Consider the following 23,676-nt stretch of genomic DNA (forward strand, 5'->3'; position numbering starts at 1 on the left):
AAAGGTGTAGAGTTGCCTGAGGTTTAGTCAAAAATGACTGTATTTATAAAGGGTGGGGCCGTGGACTCTCCATATCCGGAAAGAAAGAAGTCTATCAGGTAAGCATACATTTAGTTTTCTTTCCTAAAATATGGAGAGTCCACAAAATAATTCAATTACTAGTGGGAACCAATACCCAAGCTAGAGGTCACAGAATGAACAGGGAGGGAGAACAAGACAGGCAGACCTAAACAGAAGGCACCACCACTTGAAGAACCTTTCTCCCTAAAGAGGCCTCGGTCAAAACAAAAGTATTAATTTGGGAAATTTGGAAATAGTATGCAGAGAGGACCAAGTTGCAGCCTTGCAAAGCTGTTCCACAGAAGCTTCATCTTTGAAAGCCCAAGAAGAGGAGACAGCCCTAGTGGAATGAACTGTAATTCTCTCAGGAGGCTGCTGTCCAGCAGTCTCATAAGCAAACTGAATCATACTTCTGAACCAGAGGGAAAAAGAAGTAGAAGTAGCGTTCGCTTTCATGAGATACAATCAAACAGAGCAGAAGACTGGCGAAAATCCTTAGTCGTCTGTAGGTAGAATTTTAGAGCACGCACAACATCCAAGTTGTGCAACAGACGTTCTTTATGAGAAGAAGGATTGGGACAGAGAGAAGGAACAACAATTTCCTGATTTATATTTCTATCCAAAACCACTTTAGAGAGAAACCCCAATTTAGCCCACTAAATGATTTTAAAAAATGTCCCTATCTACTGCATATGACATATTCTTCTGAAGTGCAAGTCTCCAAGACCTAGAAGACAAAAGCACTTACCTGCAGTCTAGCTGTCGGCAGGAAGACAGCTCACAAGGCATGAAAGGACACATACTCCTTACAGACACCTGTAGAAAAAGAAAGAACAGAGTAACCAACTCTGGGTTTCTGTACTATGGGCAGAAATGTGTTAGGAAACAAAGCAAGGACTACCTCACAACTTCCTAACTGCTTAAAAAAACACAATAGAGGCGCCAATGGTGCAGATCAATGATGAATCTTGAGAACTTCAGACAAGGGGTATACACAGGGTACTCACTTGTGGCAAAGGTAATCTGTCATGCCCATAGAGACAGGCTGGATTTCTACAGTAGTCCAGCTAGCTAGCTGACCAGTGTCCCACAAACAGCTCCAGAATGCAGGGGATCATCAGGTCCGGAGTACACACCAGAGAGGTGTATAAGTAGGATATTAGGGTCAGGTATTCGTGCCCTGGTAGTAGCGGAGCTTCCAAGATATGATGGACACTTACCCACCGGAGCCTTCCTTCCTTGGTTTCCGGACGAGCCTGTTTCTTAAAAGCCGCCACTACTCTACTGAAGATATTGACGTGGACTCACCTAAACTCAAATTCTTGCTTGCAGGGAAAAGTACCCGAAAAAGGAATTCATTTCTTCAGACACCAAACTTCACCTCCTCCATTGACAGAGGCAAAGAGAATAAGTGGGGATTATGGGTAGGGGATTGACACTTAACAGCTTTGCTGTGGTGCTCTTTGCCTCCTCCTGCTGGCCAGGAGTGATATTCCCACTAGCAATTGAATGACGTCGTGGACTCTCCATATCTTAGGAAAGAAATACATTTTTTTGCAACTTGCAATACCAGCGGAACTCGAGAGACGTAAAAAGCCTAACGCTACCAATGTTTTCGCTAGCGATAAAATGGAATTTACCGCGGCACTTGTAATCTAGCCCTTAATGTTTGCTCGTGCAGGGGAATGCCCTCTCTTGCTACACACTGAGTGAGAATGCTCAAACAGTACCCAGCATTGGTCTATGAATAACGTTGAGGCCACAAGTAATAATACAGGCTTGCTTTTAGTAACTATCAGGTAGAGTTATGCACGCTATAGGGAATTTAACGAACGCAACAAAAGTTTAGTTATTTCACCCTCTATAGCGCAGCCATTACAAGTTTTGAAACAGCTGCCTTGTGTGTGCGATATGGTGGCGGTGAGCTCCATATTGCTGTTTTGACGTGCTCGTACACACTTTCCCAATAGATATCAATGGGGAGAGTAGGTTAGAAAAAAATCTAACAACTGCGATCGCGGAATGAAAAGCTCCGTAACGCAGCCCCATTGATGTCTATGGAGAAAAAAAAGTAACGTTTAAACCTAACACCCTAACATAAACCCTAAGTCTAAACACCACTAATCTGCTGCCCTCGACATCGCCAACACCTACATAATGTTATTAACCCCTAATCTGCCGCTCCTGATATCGATGCCACCTAAATAAATCTATTAACTCCTAATCTACCGCTCCCGATATTGCCGCCACTATACTAAAGTTATTAACCCCTATTCCCCTATTCCCTCACACCCCAACATCGCCCAAACTATAATAAATCTATTAACCCCTATTCCGCCGCTCCCTAACATTGCCGCCACGAAATAAAACTATTAACCCCTATTCCGCCGCTCCCTGACATCGCCGCCACTAAATAAAGCTATTAACCCCTAAACCTCTGGCCTCTAACATCACTACCACTAAATAAGCCTATTAACCCCTAAACCGCCATCCCCCCACATCGCAACAACCAAAATAAACTATTAACCCCTAAACCTAACCCTAACGCCCCCTAACTTTAACATAATTTAAATAGAGCTAAATTAAAGTTACAATTATAAACTAAATAATACCTATTTAAAACTAAATACATTACTTGTAAAATAAAACCTAAGCTGGCTACAATATAACTTATAATTATATAAAAACTAATATAAAAACCCACCCCAAAATAAAAACCCTAACCTATAATAAACAACCAAGGGCCCTTAAAAGGGCCTTTTGTAGGGCATTGCCCTAAAGTTAACAGCTCTTTTGCTAAAAAAGAAAATCAAACCCCCTAACAGTATACAACCCCCACCCCCCAAACACACAAAATAAAAATAAAGTAAAACCTAATCTACCCATTGGCCTGAAAAGGGCATTTGTATGTGCATTACCCTTAAAAGGGCATTCAGCTCTTTTTCCTGCCCTTAAAAGCTCTTTTATGAAATGCCCAACCCCTAATCTAAAAATAAAAACCCACCCCAAAACGAAAAAAATAATTAAAGAAAATAACAAACAAATTATCCAAAATAATAACAATTATTCCTATTCTAATACCATTTTAAAATAAAATACCCCAAAATAAAAGAAACCTAATTAGAATAAACTACCAATAGCCCTTAAAAGGGCCTTTTGTAGGGCATTACCCTAAAGATATCAGCTCTTTTTCTGAAAAAAATACAAAAACCCACTAACATTACAAACCCCCAGCCCACCAAACCCCCAAAATAAAAAAAACTATCTAAAAAACCTAATCTACCCATTGCTCTGAAAATGTGTATGGGCATTGCCCTAAAAAGGGCATTCAGCTCTTTTGCTGCCCTTAAAAGGGCATTCAGCTCTTTTAAGAGTGCCCACCCTAATCTAAAAAAAAAACACCACAAAAAAAACCTTAAAAAATTTGAATCAGCCAATAGAATGAGAGCTGCTTAAATCCATTTGGTTGATTTGAACAGCCAATAGGATTTTATCAGCCCTAATTCCTATTTGCTGATTCAAAATTTTCAGCCAATAGGAATGCAATGGTACCCCCAGTATAAAAGGGGTACCTTGCATTTCAATCCTCAGTGTGCGGCGGACGATCGCATGAAGAGGACCTCCACGTGGGATCAATGGTCCTCTGCCTGGACCTCCGCCTTGGACCTCTGTCTGGACCTTCGCCTGGACCTCTGCCCCGTGCATTGCTGCTCCGCCTCCGCAGGGATGAAGAAGATGCCGGTCCCGCAAAGGATGAAGATGGAGCCGCCTGGATGAAGACCACCTGGACCTCCGCCCCGCGCATTGCCGCTCCGCCTCCGCAGGGATGAAGAAGATGCCGGTCCCGCAAAGGATGAAGATGGAGCCGCCTGGATGAAGACCTCTCGCCACCTGGATGTCCGGACTTCAGGAACTGTAAGTGTATGGTCAGGGGTTAGTGTTAGAATTTTATAAACTTTTTTGGGTGTTTTGTTTTTTTAGTTTAGGGTTTGGGCTTTTTTTAAAAGAGCTAAATGTCCTTTTCAGGGTAATGCAAAAAAGCTAAATGCCCCTTTAAGGGCAATGCCCATACAAATGCCCTTTTCAGGGCAGTGGGTAGCTTAGGTTTTTGTTAGAGTTAGGTTTTTTTTATTCTGGGGGGTTGGTTGGGTGGTGGGTTTTACTGTTGGGGGGTCTTTGTGGGTTTTTTTTACAGGTAAAAGAGCTGTTTAACTTAGGGCAATGCCCTAAAAAAGGCCCCTTTAAGGGCTATTGGTAGTTTATTGTAGGGTAGGGTTTTTTTATTTTGGGGGTCCTTTTTTATTTTTATAGGGCTATTAGATTAGGTGTAATTATTTTTTATTTTTGATAATTTCGTTTGTTATTTTTTTTAATTTAGTGTTTGTTATTTTTTGTAATTTAGTATTTTTTATTTTTTGTAATTAGATTTTCTAATTTTTATAGTAGTGTTAGGATTTTTTTTAATGTGCATTTTAGTTTTCTTTAAATGGTAGTTAGTTTCATTTTAGTTTAATAGTTATATTAGTTTAATTGTTTTTTTTTAATTTGACAGGTAAGTTTTAATTTAATTTAAGATAGGGAAATTGTAATTTTAATACAAAGTTAGGGGTTACTAGTTTAAATTAGTTTATTGTGATACGGGGGGCTTTCGGTTTAGGGGTTAATAGTTTAATTTAGTATATTTCATTGTGGGTGGCTTCCGGTTTAGGGGTTAATAGCTTAATTTAGGGGGTTAATAGGTTTATTATAGTTGCAGCGGTGTCAAGGAGCGGTGGCATAGGGGTTAATATCTTTATTATAGTGTGGTAGATGTTGGGGTGCAGGGGAATAGGGGTTAATAACTTTAGTATAGTGGCGGTGATGCTGGGGAGCGGCAGAATAGGGGTTAATACATTTTATTAGTGGCGGCGATGTCAGGAGCAGCAGATTAGGGGTTAATAAGTTTAATATAGCGTTTGCGATGCGGGAGGGCCTCGGTTTAGGGGTTAATAGGTAGTTTATGGGTGTTAATGCTCTCAGATTGCGAAACAGATCTTGTAGATATAGGCTGGAACGCAAGCTTTTTAGCCTCACCGCCAAACTTGTAATGGCAGCGCTATGGAAGTCCCATGAAAAAACGTAATTTTTACGAGTGCGGGACTGACGTTGCGTTACAGGCTAAAAACCTTGCAGTACAGCTATACCGACAAGACTTGTAATGGCTGCGGTGCTGCAGTGCTGTTTTAATGCCGAAATGACAATTTTTCAGCGTTAAAACCCGAACGCAAAACTTGTAATCTAGGTGTATGTGAGGTTGCACAAGCATGTATGTACTAGTACTGTACAGTATGGCAACCGCTGTCAACAAAAATAGGTGTGCTTGAAAATACAAAACACCTTATTCACTGAAACACACACAAAAGAAACTGACATACTTTGAAGTAAAATGAGTTATTATGCATGCAACATTCACTCTATTTACTATCCTTTCAAAACTGGTAGCGGTACCTATGTCAGTTTTAACTCATTGCAGAGGATCATTTATTCTTGATCTGTCTGCATCTGGTATAAAGCATTTACATCAGGTTAATGTAGTGTAATGAAAAGGCATTTGGGTGAAAAATAACAGTGACAGATAAGAAATTAAGTAGATGTTGTTAATCATCTTTCTTAGAAAGTAGTTACAGATAGTTTTATTGTCGCCCAATCAGCAATTGATAGTAGCAGAGTCGTCGCTATTCGGTGTCTTTGTTGCTACTTGTGGCAAAAACATAATTTATGTAAGAACTTACCTGATAAATTAATTTCTTTCATATTAGCAAGAGTCCATGAGCTAGTGATGTATGGGATATACATTCCTACCAGGAGGGGCAAAGTTTCCCAAACCTCAAAATGCCTATAAATACACCCCTCACCACACCCACAAATCAGTTTAACGAATAGCCAAGAAGTGGGGTGATAAGAAAAAAGTGCGAAAGCATAAAAAATAAGGAATTGGAATAATTGTGCTTTATACAAAAAATCATAACCACCACAAAAAAGGGTGGGCCTCATGGACTCTTGCTAATATGAAAGAAATTATGTTTTCTTTCATGTAATTAGCAAGAGTCCATGAGCTAGTGACGTATGGGATAATAAATACCCAAGATGTGGAACTTCCACGCAAGAGTCACTAGAGAGGGAGGGATAAAATAAAGACAGCCAATTCCGCTGAAAAATAATCCACACTCCAAAATAAAGTTTTAATCTTATAATGAAAAAAAACTGAAATTATAAGCAGAAGAATCAAACTGAAACAGCTGCCTGAAGTACTTTTCTACCAAAACCTGATTCAGAAGAAGAAAACACATCAAAATGGTAGAATTTAGTAAAAGTATGCAAAGAAGACCAAGTTGCTGCTTTGCAAATCTGATCAACCGAAGCTTTATTCCTAAACGCCCAGGAAGTAGAAACTGACCTAGTAGAATGAGCTGTAATCCTTTGAGGCAGAGTTTTACCCGACTCGACATAAGCATGATGAATCAAAGACTTTAACCAAGACGCCAAAGAAATGGCAGAGGCCTTCTGACCTTTCCTGGAACCGGAAAAGATAACAAATAGACTAGAAGTCTTTCGGAAATCTTTAGTAGCTTCAACATAATATTTCAAAGCTCTAACTACATCCAAAGAATGTAACGATCTTTCCTTAGAATTCTTAGGATTAGGACACAATGAAGGAACCACAATTTCTCTACTAATGTTGTTAGAATTCACAATTTTAGGTAAAAATTTAAATGAAGTCCGCAACACCGCCTTATCCTGATGAAAAATCAGAAAAGGAGATTCACAAGAAAGAGCAGAAAACTCAGAAACTCTTCTAGCAGAAGAGATGGCCAAAAGGAACAACACTTTCCAAGAAACTAATTTAATATCCAGAGAATGCATAGGTTCAAACGGAGGAGCTTGTAAAGCCCCCAGAACCAAATTCAAACTCCAAGGAGGAGAGATTGACTTAATGAAAGGCTTTATACGAACCAAAGCCTGTACAAAACAATGAATATCAGGAAGATTAGCAATCTTTCTGTGAAACAGCACAGAAAGAGCAGAAATTTGTCCTTTCAATGAACTTGCAGACAAACCTTTATCCAGACCATCCTGAAGAAACTGTAAAATTCTAGGAATTCTAAAAGAATGCCAGGAAAATTGATGAGAAGAACACCAAGAAATGTAAGTCTTCCAGAATCGATAATATATCTTCCTAGACACAGATTTACGAGCCTGTAACATAGTATTAATTACGGAGTCAGAGAAACCTCTATGACTGAGAATCAAGCGTTCAATCTCCATACCTTCAAATTTAATGATTTGAGATCCTGATGGAAAAAAGGACCTTGAGATAGAAGGTCTGGTCTTAACGGAAGAGTCCAAGGTTGGCAAGTAGCCATCCGAACAAGATCCGCATACCAAAACCTATGAGGCCATGCTGGAGCCACCAGCAGAACAAACAAACGCTCTTTTAGAATCTTGGAGATCACTCTTGGAAGAAGAACTAGAGGCGGAAAGATATAGGCAGGATGATACTTCCAAGGAAGTGACAATGCATCCACTGCCTCCGCCTGAGGATCCCTGGATCTGGACAGATACCTGGGAAGTTTCTTGTTTAGATGAGAGGCCATCAGATCTATTTCTGGAAGTCCCCAGATTTGAACAATCTGAAGAAAAACCTCTGGGTGAAGAGACCATTCGCCCGGATGTAACATCTGGCGACTGAGATAATCCGCTTCCCAATTGTCTATACCTGGGATGTGAACCGCAGAGATTAGACAGGAGCTGGATTCTGCCCATACAAGTATCCGAGATACTTCTTTCACAGCCAGAGGACTGTGAGTCCCCCCTTGATGATTGACATATGCCACGGTTGTGACATTGTCCGTCTGAAAACAAATGAACGATTCTCTCTTCAGAAGAGGCCACGACTGAAGAGCTCTGAAAATCGCACGGAGTTCCAAAATGTTGATTGGTAATCTCGCCTCCTGAGATTCCCAAACCCCCTGCGCTGTCAGAGACCCCCATACAGCTCCCCAACCTGTCAGACTTGCATCTGTTGAGATCACAGTCCAGGTTGGAAGAGCAAAAGAAGCCCTTTGAACTAAACGATGGTGATCTGTCCACCACGTCAGAGAGTGTCGTACAATCGGATTTAAAGATATTAACTGTGATATCTTTGTATAATCCCTGCACCACTGGTTCAGCATACAAAGCTGAAGAGGTCGCATGTGAAAACGAGCAAAGGGGATCGCGTCCGATGCAGCAGTCATAAGACCTAGAATTTCCATGCATAAGGCTACCGAAGGGAAGGATTGAGACTGAAGGTTTTGACAAGCTGAAACCAATTTCATAAGATAAAGTAACAAGAAAGAGGCGCCAATGGCCTGATGAAACAGTTGTAACTGAGAAACGCGTCGCATGTATTCCTGATGTACCAGCTGTTTTTAACACTGTGATGAGTGGAATAACTTTTTTTATATGTTTTAAATAAATCCACTTTTTATTACACATCCACTCTCAGTGTTATCTTGGTACCACCTTGCTATGCTACTATAGAGTTCCTGCACTCTGACACCCACGAACCAGCCTTTCCACCCGGTTACAGCCAGCTGGATTGCTGCTAAAATCCAGCCTGCCTCTATAGGCACAAGTGAGTGCCTTCAATAAATGTGAGTACATTGTGTTAGAGTGGGCTATTAGCACTCATTGTACCACCATTTACCTGCACCATAGGCGCCTCTATCCTTGCTTACACTTTTTGAAACCAATTTCAGATGTCTCTTGTCCGTCAGAGACAAAGTCATGGACACTGAATCTATTTGGAAACCTAAAAAGGTTACCCTTGTCTGAGGAATCAATGAACTCTTTGGTAAATTGATCCTCCAACCATGTTGTTGAAGAAACGACACAAGTCGATTCGTATGAAATTCTGCTAAATGTGAAGACTGAGCAAGTACCAAGATATCGTCCAAATAAGGAAATACCACAATACCCTGTTCTCTGATTACAGATAGAAGGGCACCGAGAACCTTTGAAAAAATCATTGGAGCTCTTACTAGGCCGAACGGCAGAGCCACAAACTGGTAATGCTTGTCTAGAAAAGAGAATCTCAGAAACTGAAAGTGATCTGGATGAATAGGAATATGCAGATATGCATCTTGTAAATCTATTGTGGACATATAATGCCCTTGCTGAACAAAAGGCAGAATAGTCCTTATAGTTACCATTTTGAATGTTGGTATCCTTACATAACGATTTAATATTTTTAAATCCAGAACTGGTCTGAAGGAATTCTCCTTCTTTGGTACAATGAACAGATTTGAGTAAAACCCCAGACCCTGTTCCAGAACTGGAACTGGCACAATTACTCCAGCCAACTCTAGATCTGAAACACATTTCAGAAATGCTTGAGCCTTCACTGGGTTTATTGGAATGCGAGAAAGAAATAATCTTCTTGCAGGAGGCCTTACCTTGAAACCTATTCTGTACCCTTGTGAAACAATGTTCTGAATCCAAAGACTGTCAATCGAATTGATCCAAATTTCTTTGAAAAATCATAATCTGCCCCCTACCAGCTGTGCTGGAATGAGAGCCGCACCTTCATGTGGACTTGGGAGCTGGCTTTGGCTTTCTGAAAGGCTTGGATTTATTCCAGACTGGAGATGGTTTCCAAACAGAAATCGTTTCTTTAGGGGAAGGATCAGGCTTCTGTTCCTTATTCTGACGAAAGGAACGAAAATGAAGAAGATTACCTGAACATAAATAAGCTTTCCTTAGAAAGGATACAATTTTCCTATCTAAAGGATCCTTAAAGGAAGTACTATCTGCCGTAGGAATAGTAGTACGTTTAGCGAGAGTAGAGATAGCCCCATCAACTTTAGGGATTTTGTCCCAAAACTCTAATCTGTCAGATGGCACAGGATACAATTTCTTAAACCTTTTAGAAGGAGTAAATGAATTACCCAGATTATTCCATTCCCTAGAAATTACTTCAGAAATAGCATCAGGGACAGGAAAAACTTCCGGAATAACTAAAGGAGGTTTAAAAAACGAATTCAAACGCTTAGTAGATTTAGTATCAAGAGGACTAGATTCCTCCATCTCTAATGCAATTAAAACTTCTTTAAGTAAAGAACGAATAAATTCCATTTTAAATAAATATGAAGATTTATCAGTGTCAATATCTGAGACAGAATCCTCTGAACCAGAAAAATCATCATCAGAAACAGACAAATCAGAATGATGATGTTCATTTAAAAATTAATCTGAAAAATGTGAAGTTTTAAAAGACCTTTTACGTTTCCTGGAAGGAGGAATAACAGACATAGCCTTCCTAATAGATTTAGAAACAAAATCTCTTATATTAACAGGAACATCCTGAGTATTAGATGTTGAATCTAGCACAAACTTACTTCACCACCTCCACGGGAGGCAAAGTTTGTAAAACTGATTTGTGGGTGTGGTGAGGGGTGTATTTATAGGCATTTTGAGGTTTGGGAAACTTTGCCCCTCCTGGTAGGAATGTATATCCCATACGTCACTAGCTCATGGACTCTTGCTAATTACATGAAAGAAACATAAGATCTACTCAACTTTTTTTCCATAAGGCTGTGGCATGCAAAGTCAGAGAAAAACATTTGTAAATACTGACACAGACAGATGATGATAGATATAGATAGATAGATAGATAGATAGATAGATAGATAGATACATACATATGATAGAATGATCAGTCTAAGTACATGATAAATTGTGTCAGGTATGTTATTTTACAGATAAACATAGTTATTTATACAGAACTTTCAACAACATATATAAACGCTCTTATGTAGTAATATTGGATATTTAAAAAAATCTAAATTCTACCCTAGTTACGACATGAATAGTATTTAATCTGGAGAGGCCAAGGGCCAGTTGAAATGCTGTAAACAAAGCGGCTCTTCACCAATGATGGGGGGAAAAAGCTAGGCCTGAGTGGCCAATTTTGTCTAGAAATCATATTAGACGTGTCAAAATGTATATATGCTAAATTTAAAGAGACAGTAAAGTCAAAATTAAACTGTCATGATTCAGACAGGGCATGTCATTTTAAACAGCCTCCAATTTGTTTGTTCTTGTGGTATCCTTTGCTGAAAAGTAAATCTTCATTGTTTCATAGGATCTTAGGTGGATGTGTGTTTACTACTCTATGGCAGCAACAATTTATAAAACTGTTAGAAACAAGGTTGCAAACACTGCAGCCACTAAAGATAAGTTCCCGCTTCTGATCTCCTAAGAGAATATGTGGATTTACTCTTCAAGAAACAATATCAAGGAGAGTGAAGCAAATTTGATAACAGAAGTAAATTAAACTGCATGTGCTATGTTGTATGTTTTTAGACAGGTGAGCACGTGATTCTACACACAGATGGGGCAACTTCTGTACCCTGGTTAAAATGTGGTGCAATTAATACGTAGGTCGCACTTTGTGCCATTACAGATGTCTCTGAGATACAGGTCTGGCAACATGTCATGGATTAGCCATCAATTTTTTATGTACTTGAATTTCTTTGAATGTTTTGCAGCAGGATTTCATATTTCCCTCAACTGTGCAAATGTATTATGTATTTCAGTACATTTTTAAGTTCTGCAATAAATGCAACATAAATACGAACAGGGAACATAACCGGCATCTAATTTATGGACTCATAAGATGTTTAGGAATAACAAAAAAGGAACATATCGGCTTCCTGAAAACATTCCTTATGTCATTGCTAATAACACTCTACTCACTCCCTCATGCGCCTCAGCTTGGTCTGGGCCATGGTTTCATTAAGAGCTCCAGAGCTCAAGGGGTTAGATGAAGACACTCTGGTGACAGTCTCAGAATCTACAAATCAATAGAGAGAGACATAAGTCTTATTCACTGTACCTTTTACCTCAAAAACAAAATAAGAATGAGAGCAGACACTTGCAAGCAGAAACTATAATCAGCATTCATTTCTGAAAACATGAGGTGAATTTAATTACATAGTATGTCAATGTGGCGTGAAGCCAAATCAGAGGTCAAAAATAAGGTTCAGCAATCAAAGAAACCACAGAATTCCTCTTATGAAGTTACAGCTTTTAAATGAATTGTTAAATGTAAATCAATATTCTAAACCAGTGTTATTTAAATGCTTTTCTCATGAACCAGTGCAATAAAATCACATATCATCACAACCCAAGTGGTACTTGATTTCATATTAATGTCTGACATGTCATATGAAACAAATGATCAGGTTAAGTCATTTAAAACTTGGGACTTATTGGACAATTTATGCTATATTAGTAATTTGCACTGCATTTAAAACAGAATTAATCACATATGACTTCTGATAACATCTATGTTATCAAAAAACCCATTAAGACGCTACTTATGAATTTGAATAGTAGAATGATCCCCTTGACAATGGTTTCTGCTATTGAATATTTTTGAATATAACATAAGAATCAATGTTAGAATTTGTATATTAGGTAATGTTTTTAGAATTGATAAAAATGGCTTGCAAGCAGTTGTTCTAGGTGGGTGCTGTGAGTGCTATGCACCCCATTAGTTACTGCAGTAGCCCTAGCTATTTAAGGTGCCAGCTGCCTTGAATTTGCAAGGAGTGATGTTTTTTTGCATCTCATGGGATGTATGCAGAGCAAGGCAGATGAAAATAGAATTAAGTGCAAAATAAATAGCCTAGCCTAACCTAGCTAAACAAATCTGGTAAGCCAATGACAAGAGGCATTTGGGAGCAGCCAGCAACCATCAGCTAGCTCCCAATAGTGCATTGCTGCTCCTGAGCCTCCCTAGATGTGCTTTTCAGCTACAATGTCAACAAAGTAAATGTGTTAACCAAAGTACATTGAAAAGTTGCTTAAAAATTTGTGTTTTTAACCTTTAATTTAGTTTTATCTCCCTTAAAAAATAAATAAAGACAGAACTATGTAATAGACAAAGCCCCACCTGTAGTCCTTGCACCTTTAACATTTGGCTTAGTGATCAGCTTTTTACACCACTAAATATCATGGTCTAGAATCTCTCCTGTTTAGAATAACTAATAATGAATACATTCAAGCTGAGATTACAAGTGAAACAATATTACCACTCTTGTGCATTAAATCAATAGCCACTTTATCATTGTGCTCTTACACAAGTCATATTTTATTGCTCAAGCATTAGGGCAGGGGTCAGAAACCTTTGCACCCCAGATGTTTTGCAACTACAATCCCATGATACTCAGCCAGCCTAAAGTGTGTCTGAGCATCATGGGAAAAGTAGTTCTAAAACAACTGGGGTGCCAAGGTTGCTGACCCCTGGTCTGGATGCTAGCGAGTTGCTCTTAAAGGGACATGAAACCCAAAAAAATTTCTTTCATGATTTAGATAGACCATACAATTTTAAACAACTTTCCAACTTACTTCTATTATCTCATTTGCTTCATTCTTTTGATATCCTTTGTTAAAAAGCATTTCTAGATAGACTTAATAGATGCTGATTGGTGGCAGCACATAGGTGCCTAGTGTGATTCACTTACCCATGTGCATTGCTATTTCTTTAACAAAGGATATCTAAAGAATGAAGTAAATGAGATTATATAAGTAAATTGGAAAGTTATTTAAAATGTTATTCTCTATCTGAATCATGAAAGAAAACATGTGGGTTTCATGTCCCTTTAATTCCTTTACATAACACTTCTATAAGGGCACACTGAAAAGCTCATGTCAGCTGGCTACCTGGGTGGAGATTTGGAAGCAGCGCCACTAGCAATCGGTAAGATTGTACTGCAAGAAACCACTGGTGGCTACAGAACTGGCATTGGAAGACACAGGATGTACAATGGCGGTCAGTGGAGGTCACCTATGCTTATATTTATATTATTGCCTTCTACAAACTGCCTATTGTGGTTTGTTTGTTTTCTCTCACAGTTGTAGTGTGAGACCTTATAAGTGCCTATTCAAAATCAAGCAAATGTATGTAATTATATTATATATGTGTATTTATGTATTTATATATCTATATACATACATATATACATATACACACACATATATACTGTCACACACACACATATATATATATATATATATATATATATATAAACACACACTTTTGGGCCCTTTCCAGTCAAATACCTTAAAACATGCAAAAGCATTTATCATAAATTTTACTATTTATAATGTGTTTTACTGTAAATATTTAATATTCCAATATTCTTTACATAAGAGAAAATGTTGTAAGTATTTTTAAATAAACATTCCTATATAAATACCTGTATATACATATACCTGTATATATTCATATAGATATATAGGTAAAGATATACGGCTAGATTACGAGTTTTGTGGTAAGCTGAAAAAGCAGCGTTAACAGGTCCTAACACTGCTTTTCACTACCGCTGCTATTACGAGTCTTGCAGGTTTAGGGGCACCGCACACTTCTTTGGCCTTACCGCAAAACGACTTAAGTAAACTTTGTAAAGTCTTTTTTCTATGGGACGTCCATAGCGCCAGTATTACGAGTCTGTCCTAGGAGGCCAAAAAGTGAGCGGTACACCCTCTACCTCCAAGATCCATAACGCATTCTAAAGTCAGTAGTTAAGAGTTTTATGGTACAACGCCGTAGCATAAAACTCTTAACTAAAGTGCTAAAAAGTACACTAACACCCATAAACTACCTATTAACCCCTAAACAGAGGCCCTCCCGCATCACAAATACTAAAATAACATTTTTAACCCCTAATCTGCCACTCCGGACATCGCCGCCACTATAATAAACATATTAACCCCTAAACCGGCGCACTCCCGCCTCGCAAACACTAGTTAAATATTATAACTCCTAATCTGCCGCCCCTAACATCGCCGTCACCTACATTATACTTATTAACCCCTAATCTGCCTCCCCTAACATCGCCGCCACTATATTAAATTTATTAACCCCTAACCCTAACACCCCCTAACTTAAATATAATTTAAATAAATCTAAATAAAATGACTATCCTTAACTACATTATTCCTATTTAAAACTAAATACTTACCTATAAAATAAACCCTAAGCTAGCTACACTATAACTAATAGTTACATTGTAACTAGCTTGGGGTGTATTTTTATTTTACAGGCAAGTTTGTATTTATTTTAACTAGGTAGAATAGTTATTAAATAGTTATTAACTATAACACTACAATTAAATACATTTACTAAATTAAAAATAAAGTAAATTAAATAAAGTAAAAAAAAAACCCAAAACACTAAATTACAGAAAATAAAAAACAAATTACAGATATTTAAACTAATTACACCTAATCTAATAGCCCTATCAAAATAAAAAAGCCCCCCCAAAATAAAAAATAAAAACCCTAGCCTAAACTAAACTATCAATAGCCCTTAAAAGGGCCTTTTGCGGGGCATTGCCCCAAAGTAATCAGCTCTTTTACCTGTAAAAAAAATACAAACAACCCACCCAACAGTAAAAACCACCACCCACACAACCAACCCCCCAAATAAAATACTAACTACAAAAACCTAAGCTCCCCATTGCCCTGAAAAGGGCATTTGGATGGCCATTGCCCTTAAAAGTGCAGTTTTTGCGGCCCAAAGCCCTAACCTAAAAATAAAACCCATCCAATACACCCTTAAAAAAACCTAACACTAACCCCCTGAAGATCGACTTACTGTTCTGAAGACTGGACATCCATCCTCAAGGAAGCGGCAGAAGTCTTCATCCAACTGGGCTCAAGTCCTCAACGAAACCGGGAGAAGTCTTCATCCAAGCCGGGCGAAGTGGTCCTCCAGACGGGCAGAAGTCTTCATCCAGACAGAATCTTCTATCTTCATCCATCCGACGCGGAGCGGGTCCATCTTCAAGACATCCGACGCGGAGCATCCTCTTCATCCGGAGTCTTCTTACTGAATGGCGGTTCCTTTAAATGACGTCATCCAAGATGGCGTCCTTTAGATTCTGATTGGCTGATAGAATTCTATCAGCCAATCGGAATTAAGGTAGAAAAAATCCTATTGGCTGATGCAATCAGCCAAATAGGATTGAAGTTCAATCCTATTGGCTGATCCAATCAGCCAATAGGATTGAGCTTGCATTCTATTGGCTGTTCCACTCAGCCAATAGAATGCGAGCTCAATCCTATTGGCTGATAGTTAATAACTATTTAATAACTATTCTACCTAGTTAAAATAAATACAAACTTGCCTGTAAAATAGAAATAAACCCTAAGGTAGCTACAATATAACTATTAGTTATATTGTAGCTATCTTATGGTTTATTTTATAGGTAAGTATTTAGTTTTAAATAGGAATTATTTAGGTAATGATATTAATTTTATTTAGATTTATTTAAATTTTATTTAAGTTAGTGGGTTTTAGGGTTAGACTTAGGTTTAGGAGTTAATACATTTAGTATACTGGTGGCGACATTGGGGGGTGGCAGATTAGGAGTTAATAAATGCAGGTAGGTGGTGGCAATGTTAGAGACGGCAGATTAGGGGTTAATAATATTTAACTAATATCTGCGAGGCGGGAGTGCAGCGATTTAGGGGTTAATATGTTTATTATAGTGGCGGCGGCGTTGGGGCGGCACATTAGGGGTTAATAAATGTAGGTAGGTTGCGGCGACATTGGGGGAGGGAGATTAGGGGTTAATAAATATAATGTAGGTGGTGGCGATGCTGGGGGCAGCAAATTAGGGGTTAATAAATATAATGTAGGTGGCGGTGATGTCCGGAGCGGCAGATTAGGGGTTAATAAGTATAATGCAGGTGTTGGCAATGTCGGGGGCAGCAGATTAGGGGTTAATAACTGTAAGATATGGGGTGTTTAGACTCGGGGTTTATGTTAGGGTGTTAGGCGTAAACATAACTTTTATTTCCCCACAGTAATCATAGTTTTACACTGCTTTGTTGCAGGTGTTAGACTTTTTCTCAGCTGGCTCTCCCCGTTGATTCCTATGGGGAAATCGTGCACGAGCACGTACGACCAGCTCACCGCTGACTTAAGCAGCGCTGGTATTGGAGTGCGGTAAGGAGCACAATTTTGCTCAACGCTCACTTCTTGCCTTTTAACGCTAGGTTTGTAAAAACCCGTAATACCAGCGCTGCAGGTAAGTGAACGGTGAGAGAAAACTGCTCGTTAGCACCACATAACTCCTAACGCAAAACTCGTAATCTGGCCGATAGATTTTTTTCTAAATGTATATATATATATATATATACATATATATAAAGAATATTTTATTCTATGTGAAGAACATTGGAATGTAAAATATGAATAACTCACATCAGGTTAAGTGCACTTGATCTAACGCGGTGTCAGATGAGCAAGCGAGAGAAGAAGTTAATGCAGTCGCAATGTCTGAAGTCTTAAAGTTAGTGTACATCGAGTTTCGCTTTTGCACAAACCATTTACTTTCAACTCTTAATACGCATGCTAAACCAACAGGTGTTACAAGTTTACTTCTGGCTGAGCTTGCACTTGAGCAAAAGCGATATATAGCGTTCCACTTGTAATCTGGCCCATAATGTGGTTCGTTAAGGGCTCTGAGTTGTGCCTGTTGCTCTTATTTGCTTCTTACAGATTTAGCAACATCTAAATTTACATTTTCCTTTTAGCTTAGATCCTTTGTTTGATGCTCTAGTATAATGGACAGAATGCTTGATTTTAGCACTTAGTCTCTTTTCTACATGGCTATATTTATTGCTAGTTTCTTATTAACGTTGAGTAACAGTCCTTTGTAACATCTAGAGTTGTTATAACGGGGGTCCTCTTCCTCCTGTACTAGATTTGTTTAGTTTGTTATGTTTTGTATTTTATCACAAATCCTTGACATTGTATACCCCTATCTTTGTACCCAGCGCTTTGATGGTTTCCGAGCATGGTCTAAAGACCGCTGCTCCATAACTTGTCCGCCTGTTCTGAGGCAGCGGACATCAATCCGATCGGGTTGATTGACACCCCCTGCTAGCGGCCGATTGGCCGCGAATCTGCAGAGGGTGGCATTGCATAAGCAGTTTACAAGAACTGCATGTGCAATGAAAAATGCAGACAGTGTAACCAATGTGTCAGTGGTTAACATTATTATAACTACTGCATTAATAAACCCTGTAACAGAGAAATAAATAAAATATGTCATGCTGCACAGACAGTGTTTTCCTAAAAAACATATAGTCTAGAAATGTGTAAATGCATGTTTTTTTGTTTTTTTTTAATCGTGCTGTATGTGCTTTTTTTCCCTTTGTGACACAGAGGCTCAGAGAACCGAAAGGAACAAGGAATGTGAAGGAGGAAGTGTAGGAGATAGGAGACACCGGCAGACAAAAGCAGGGGGATTCAAGATTTTGGCAGAGTGGGGGAGAACATACTATACACAGAATACAGACTCATAGGATGTATAGCGCTTTTCTGAGCCGTAATCTATAATCAAGCCTTACCAAACTAAAATGACATCATAGTGTATTTGGGGGAATGATTAGGCAGCAACACTCATAACTGTCAACTATGCATACGTTAAACAGCTTGAACGAGCGTTAAAACTTATATACGAGTCGTTCATGATTGGAGGAAACTAGACATGACCAACTACACACAAAGCGGTGGGCGGAGCTTAGTGGCCATTTTCGGCAGTTACAAAGTTTAAATCTTTTACATTCTCAGCAACTTCTTGAACGCTTATAGAAGAGGGACACAGTGAAGGATGCTTGTGTGATATGTAAGCATATATAAAAATACTTATATGTAGGGTGTAGACTGTCCCTTTAAGTTAAAAAAATAATTTAGTTTCAGCAAATTAGTTATGTTAAGTTTAATCGTTTTTTGGATCCATTCGTTATTTCGGATCCATTTGTTATTTCGGATCCATTCTTTATTCATATTCATTATTTTATTCTGAAGTTTAGAATAGAATAATGAATATGAATAATGAATGGATCCGAAAAACTATTTAACTTAACATAAGGAATATGCCGAAATGAAATTATCTAAATCGCCGCCCCCCCTACATCGGCAACACTAACTAAACCTATTAACCTTTAAACTGCCGTCTCCCCACATCGCCAACACTAAATAAACCTATTAACCCTGAAAACAGCAGTCCCCCACATTGCCATCACTAACTAAACCTATTAACCTCTAAACCGCCAATCCCCCCACATCGCCAACACAAAATAAACCTATTAACCTCTAAACCGCCGTTCCCAACATCGCCAACACTAAATAAAGCTATTAACCTCTAAACCGCCATCCTCCCCCATCGCCAACACTAAACAAAACACTAACTAAACCTATTAACCTATAAACTGCCGTCCCCCCACATTGCCAATACTAAATAAACCTATTAACCCCTAGACCGCCGTCCCCCCACATTGCCAAGAATCAGTAGCCCCTTTTTGCCTCCTTTTCCTTCCTAAGGACCTCGTCCTGAGGAACAGAGCAGGCTGGCGTGAAAACACCCACCGAAGGTAGTGTAGTGTGGATCTGTCGTCCTAGCATCAATTGTGCTGGGCTAAAACCTGTGGCTTGGATGAGAGTCTACCTTATAGGCCAAGAAAGCTAGGTACGGCTCAGATTGCTTCAAAATAAACTTTGTTGTTTGAACTGACCTTTCAGCTATTCCATTGGCCTGCGGGTAATGTGGACTTGACGTAGAGTGGACAAAATCATATTCACTGCTGAAAGATCTGAACTCCACTGAAGCAAACTGCATTCCATTATCACTCACTAACTCCATTGGTATGCCCCACCGGGCGAACAAGCTCTTGAGACGAGTGATAACGGCTTGACTGGTGATCTCATTCAAGGGTGAAATCTCCAAATACCTGGAATAGTAGTCAATCACAACTAGGTACTTCTTCCCATGCAGTTCGCACTAATCTGCCATGGGCCTGCAGGCAGAGTGGTAGAAATCAAGGGCTCCCTTCTCTGAGTAGGCCGGCGTTCCCGGCAAAAGGCACATTTTCACACGTGGCTTGCAATGTCGGAACTGATCCCAGGCCACCATATCGCCATAGCTACCCTTCCTCTGCACTTTGTAATACCCAAGTGGCCATCATGAATCCTGCTTAACATCTCCTGCTGCATGCTAACAGGAATGATAATGCGGTCTTGGAACAGCACTAAACCATCCAGCTCCATGAGCTGCGACCTCTCTGATTGGTAAGAACTTAAAGGCATCCCGGCTGCCTGGCTCTCGGGCCAACCTTCTTTTATGTACTTAATAACTTCTTGAAGATCTGTATCTAAACGTGTCTCCTTTCTCATTTGCTCTAGCCTTCCTGACAAAATGGATTCGGATGCAAGAACTGAATCCACATACACTTTCACATCTGATTCCGTTGAGGATTCTTCAGCAGCAGCCAGCGGGAGCCTGTAAAGTGTATCTGCCACTACCAGTTGTTTCCCTGGCACATGCACTGCCTGAACATTGAACCTGAGCAGCCTCATCAGAAGTTTCTGGCATTTGAGAGGTGTTTTGTCAATATCATAGGAGTTGACTAGCGGGACTAGCGGTTTATGGTCAGTCTCCAGACTAAATTTCCCTAAACCCACTAGGTAACGCTGGAAGCGCTCACAGGCCAAAATTGCAGTCAGGCACTCTTTCTCAATTTGGGCGTATTTCGGCTCCGCAGCTGTCAGTGTACGGGAACAATAGGCGATGGGCTGTAGTTTATTCTCATTCAGTTACAGGAGAGTGGCCCCTAGCCCATCAGCACTAACCACAGTCTTTTTAGAAGGGTCGTAGAACCCTAACACTAGGTCAGACCCCAGCAAGGACTTGACCTCTACAAAAGCTTCTTCCTGTGAAGGACCCCAGACCCAGGCAACATCTTTCTTCAACAACTCTGTGATAGGGTGTAGTACTGCTCACATAATCCACAAGGCCCAATATTTGTCTCAGCTCGTGTACATCAGAAGGACTTTTCATCTATTCAATAGTAAGGATTTTATTAGGGTCCGGCCTGATGCCATCTCCATTGATGATATGCCCAAAAAACACAATTTCAGCCTCTCTGATGGTCTGCAGCACACAGCTCAATCACTGATCATGTTCTTCCAATGTAGACCCATATACTAAAATGTCGTCCATGAAGACTGCAGTAACCTCGTGGTCCCTTAGGAGGGAACTCATATCTCTTTGAAAGATTTCAGGAGCAGAGGATATCCCGAAGGGGAGTCTGTAGAAGCAAAACCGACCTACCGGTGTAATGAAGGTAGTCAGTTTGCGGCACTGTGGATCTAGAGGTATCTGCCAGAAGCCGCTGGAAGCATCCAGTGAAGAGAAGAACTTTGTCCCAGCAAGTTTCAGAGCTATGTCTTCAAGCTTCGGCAGCCCATATCTCTCTCTTCACCGCCTCATTCAGCCTTTTCAAGTCTACACAGATGTGTACCTTCCCGTTTTTCTTTGCAACAGGCACAATAGGGGCACACCAGTCAGTTGCTTTAACAACCTCTTCAATAACTCCCATATTCTTCATACACAGAAGTTCCTTCTCCACTTGAGGCATGAGCGGGAACGGAATTCTACAAAGAGTGGTAATGCTGTATGGGACTGCATCACTTTAAAGTGATATTCGGACTGGGTTGCAAATCAGTAGGCCCAATTCACCAAACATGTCTTCCGAAATCTCATTCACTCTGGCGACAAGGCCCAAACCACAGGCTGCTTTCCTGCTCAATTGGTTGGTAACACACTGACCTCTAATTACATGCACCCACATGGTGAATTTCCTCTGCTTGTACTCGCAGCTGGCAAGAAATGTCCCCGCACAATCGATGTGGCCACCAGGACTATGAACTTTCATTGTAACTTTCGCCAGCTGAGGCTGTCGAGGCAGTTTTACGAATGCTGCAAGGGACATAACAATAATGTCTGCTCTTGTGTCAATCTTGAAGGCAACCTTGGCTCCCATTACAGTAAGGGTCACCCGCCAATCTTCGGCTAAACCAGACCGTTCAACAGCAGATCCTACTAAGGACACGTCTTGACCCACCTGGTCACTATCCACCTGCATCTCTTAATGTATTCAGTTTTACAAGCCACTTAAAAATGGCCCATTCGGTTACACTTTCTACATCTTTTATCTTTAGCGGGGAATATGACATTCTGATCATGGGTACGGTTACACTGCGTGCAGCGAGCCTGCTGTGCCCATCCGCTTCTGGGCCTATCTGTTGCCCTTGGTCTACCGCTCACACTGTGCCTTTCACCTGCAGCTCTCCTGAACTGCTGCACTTCATCCACAATACTCTCAGACCTCAGATCAGCGCTTTGCTTTTTCACCAATTCACTCTGGCGGACAATCCTAATAGCCCCATCTAATGTTAATTCAGTCTCCAACTGTAGCTTCAGTGAGACCTCAGCATCTGCAATTCCTATGACTATTCTGTCTCTGATTTGCTCTTCTTTAGCAACACCAAACAGGCTGTTCACAAATGACTCCACAGATTCTCCCACACGCTGAGCACGTTTGTGAAAACAAGCCCTCTCATGAATCACATTTATTTTGTGCACAAAGTGAGAACTGAGTTTGTTCATAACTATTTCAAAGTCAAATTCTTCCCCTTCTTGGAATGTAAAGGTATTAAACACTGGCTCCACATCTTTCCCCATAGAGTATAAAAGAGAATTAACTTGTACTTCACCACTCTCCTTGTCCAGCTTGGAAGCAATCCTTAAGCGTTGAAACCGCTGACGCCATGTAGGCCAAGCTGCAGGCTGAGAGAAATCAAAAGGCTCAGGTGGGGTAAACTTTGACATCGTCATCGATCAGGAAACAGAAGCGCAGGCAAGAACTTCTGACACCATGTCATGAGATGCAGGACACAGCATAGAAGGTACAACACTATTTTATTGCAGAGCCTAGAAGTATACAGCTTGCACAACACATCTAACTTAGTAACTGCGACATAAGCCACTCCCCCATCCGGTGATGTCACCTCCCACTCTCATCCCAACTCCAACACCATTTATAATGATTACAAATCAATGTGTCTCTTCATTACTATATATAAATGATGATAATGCTGTACAATGTTAATCAAACACATATAGGTATATTGCTAAAACAATCACAAGTATTCGATTACAAAATTGAAATATATATGCATTTCATTTTATTTTTCAGTCCTTGGACTTTTGTTATTAAACCAAATCATCATAGTAAACAAAGTAATGGGAACTTGAATTACATATATCCCATAAAAAATAGGGATTTTAAAAATACAATATACACTCTAGATCCCTGGTTTTCAAACCTGTCCTCAGACCTCCCTAACAGGCCACATTTTGAGGATATCTTAAATAGAGAACAGGTGAAATAATCAGCTGATTAGTAGTGGTTATTTTACCTGCTCTCATCCAAGGTAATCCTGAAAATCTGGCATGTTGAGGAGGCCTGAAGACAGATTTGAAAAACAGTGCTCCAGATGGTACAATTTAGAGCAGAGACATTAAAAAAACTTGTTGGTAATTGAACATACAAGGTTTATTTTAACTTCCTATTCCCAAAAATGTATGATGTCATGCTCTGAGTTGTATCCATCTGGCACTTGAGTCTTTAATTTATAGATCCAGTACACTTCATGTCTCCTCAGGATGCGTA

At 39.8% G+C, this 23,676-nt stretch overlaps 1 protein-coding gene across 1 annotated transcript in view; it reads right to left on the bottom strand.

Annotated features, from left to right (window-relative positions):
• The window catches only part of NEK11 (NIMA related kinase 11), a 625,868-nt gene that overhangs the window by 93,376 nt on the left and 508,816 nt on the right, over window positions 1-23,676 (bottom strand). The window contains exon 15 of the mRNA XM_053714299.1: window positions 11,839-11,935. Coding sequence (XP_053570274.1) covers window positions 11,839-11,935 — 97 coding nt within the window. The remainder of the gene's footprint in view (window positions 1-11,838; window positions 11,936-23,676) is intronic.

Source organism: Bombina bombina, chromosome 5 (assembly GCF_027579735.1).
Source record: "Bombina bombina isolate aBomBom1 chromosome 5, aBomBom1.pri, whole genome shotgun sequence".
Lineage (NCBI taxonomy): Eukaryota > Metazoa > Chordata > Amphibia > Anura > Bombinatoridae > Bombina > Bombina bombina.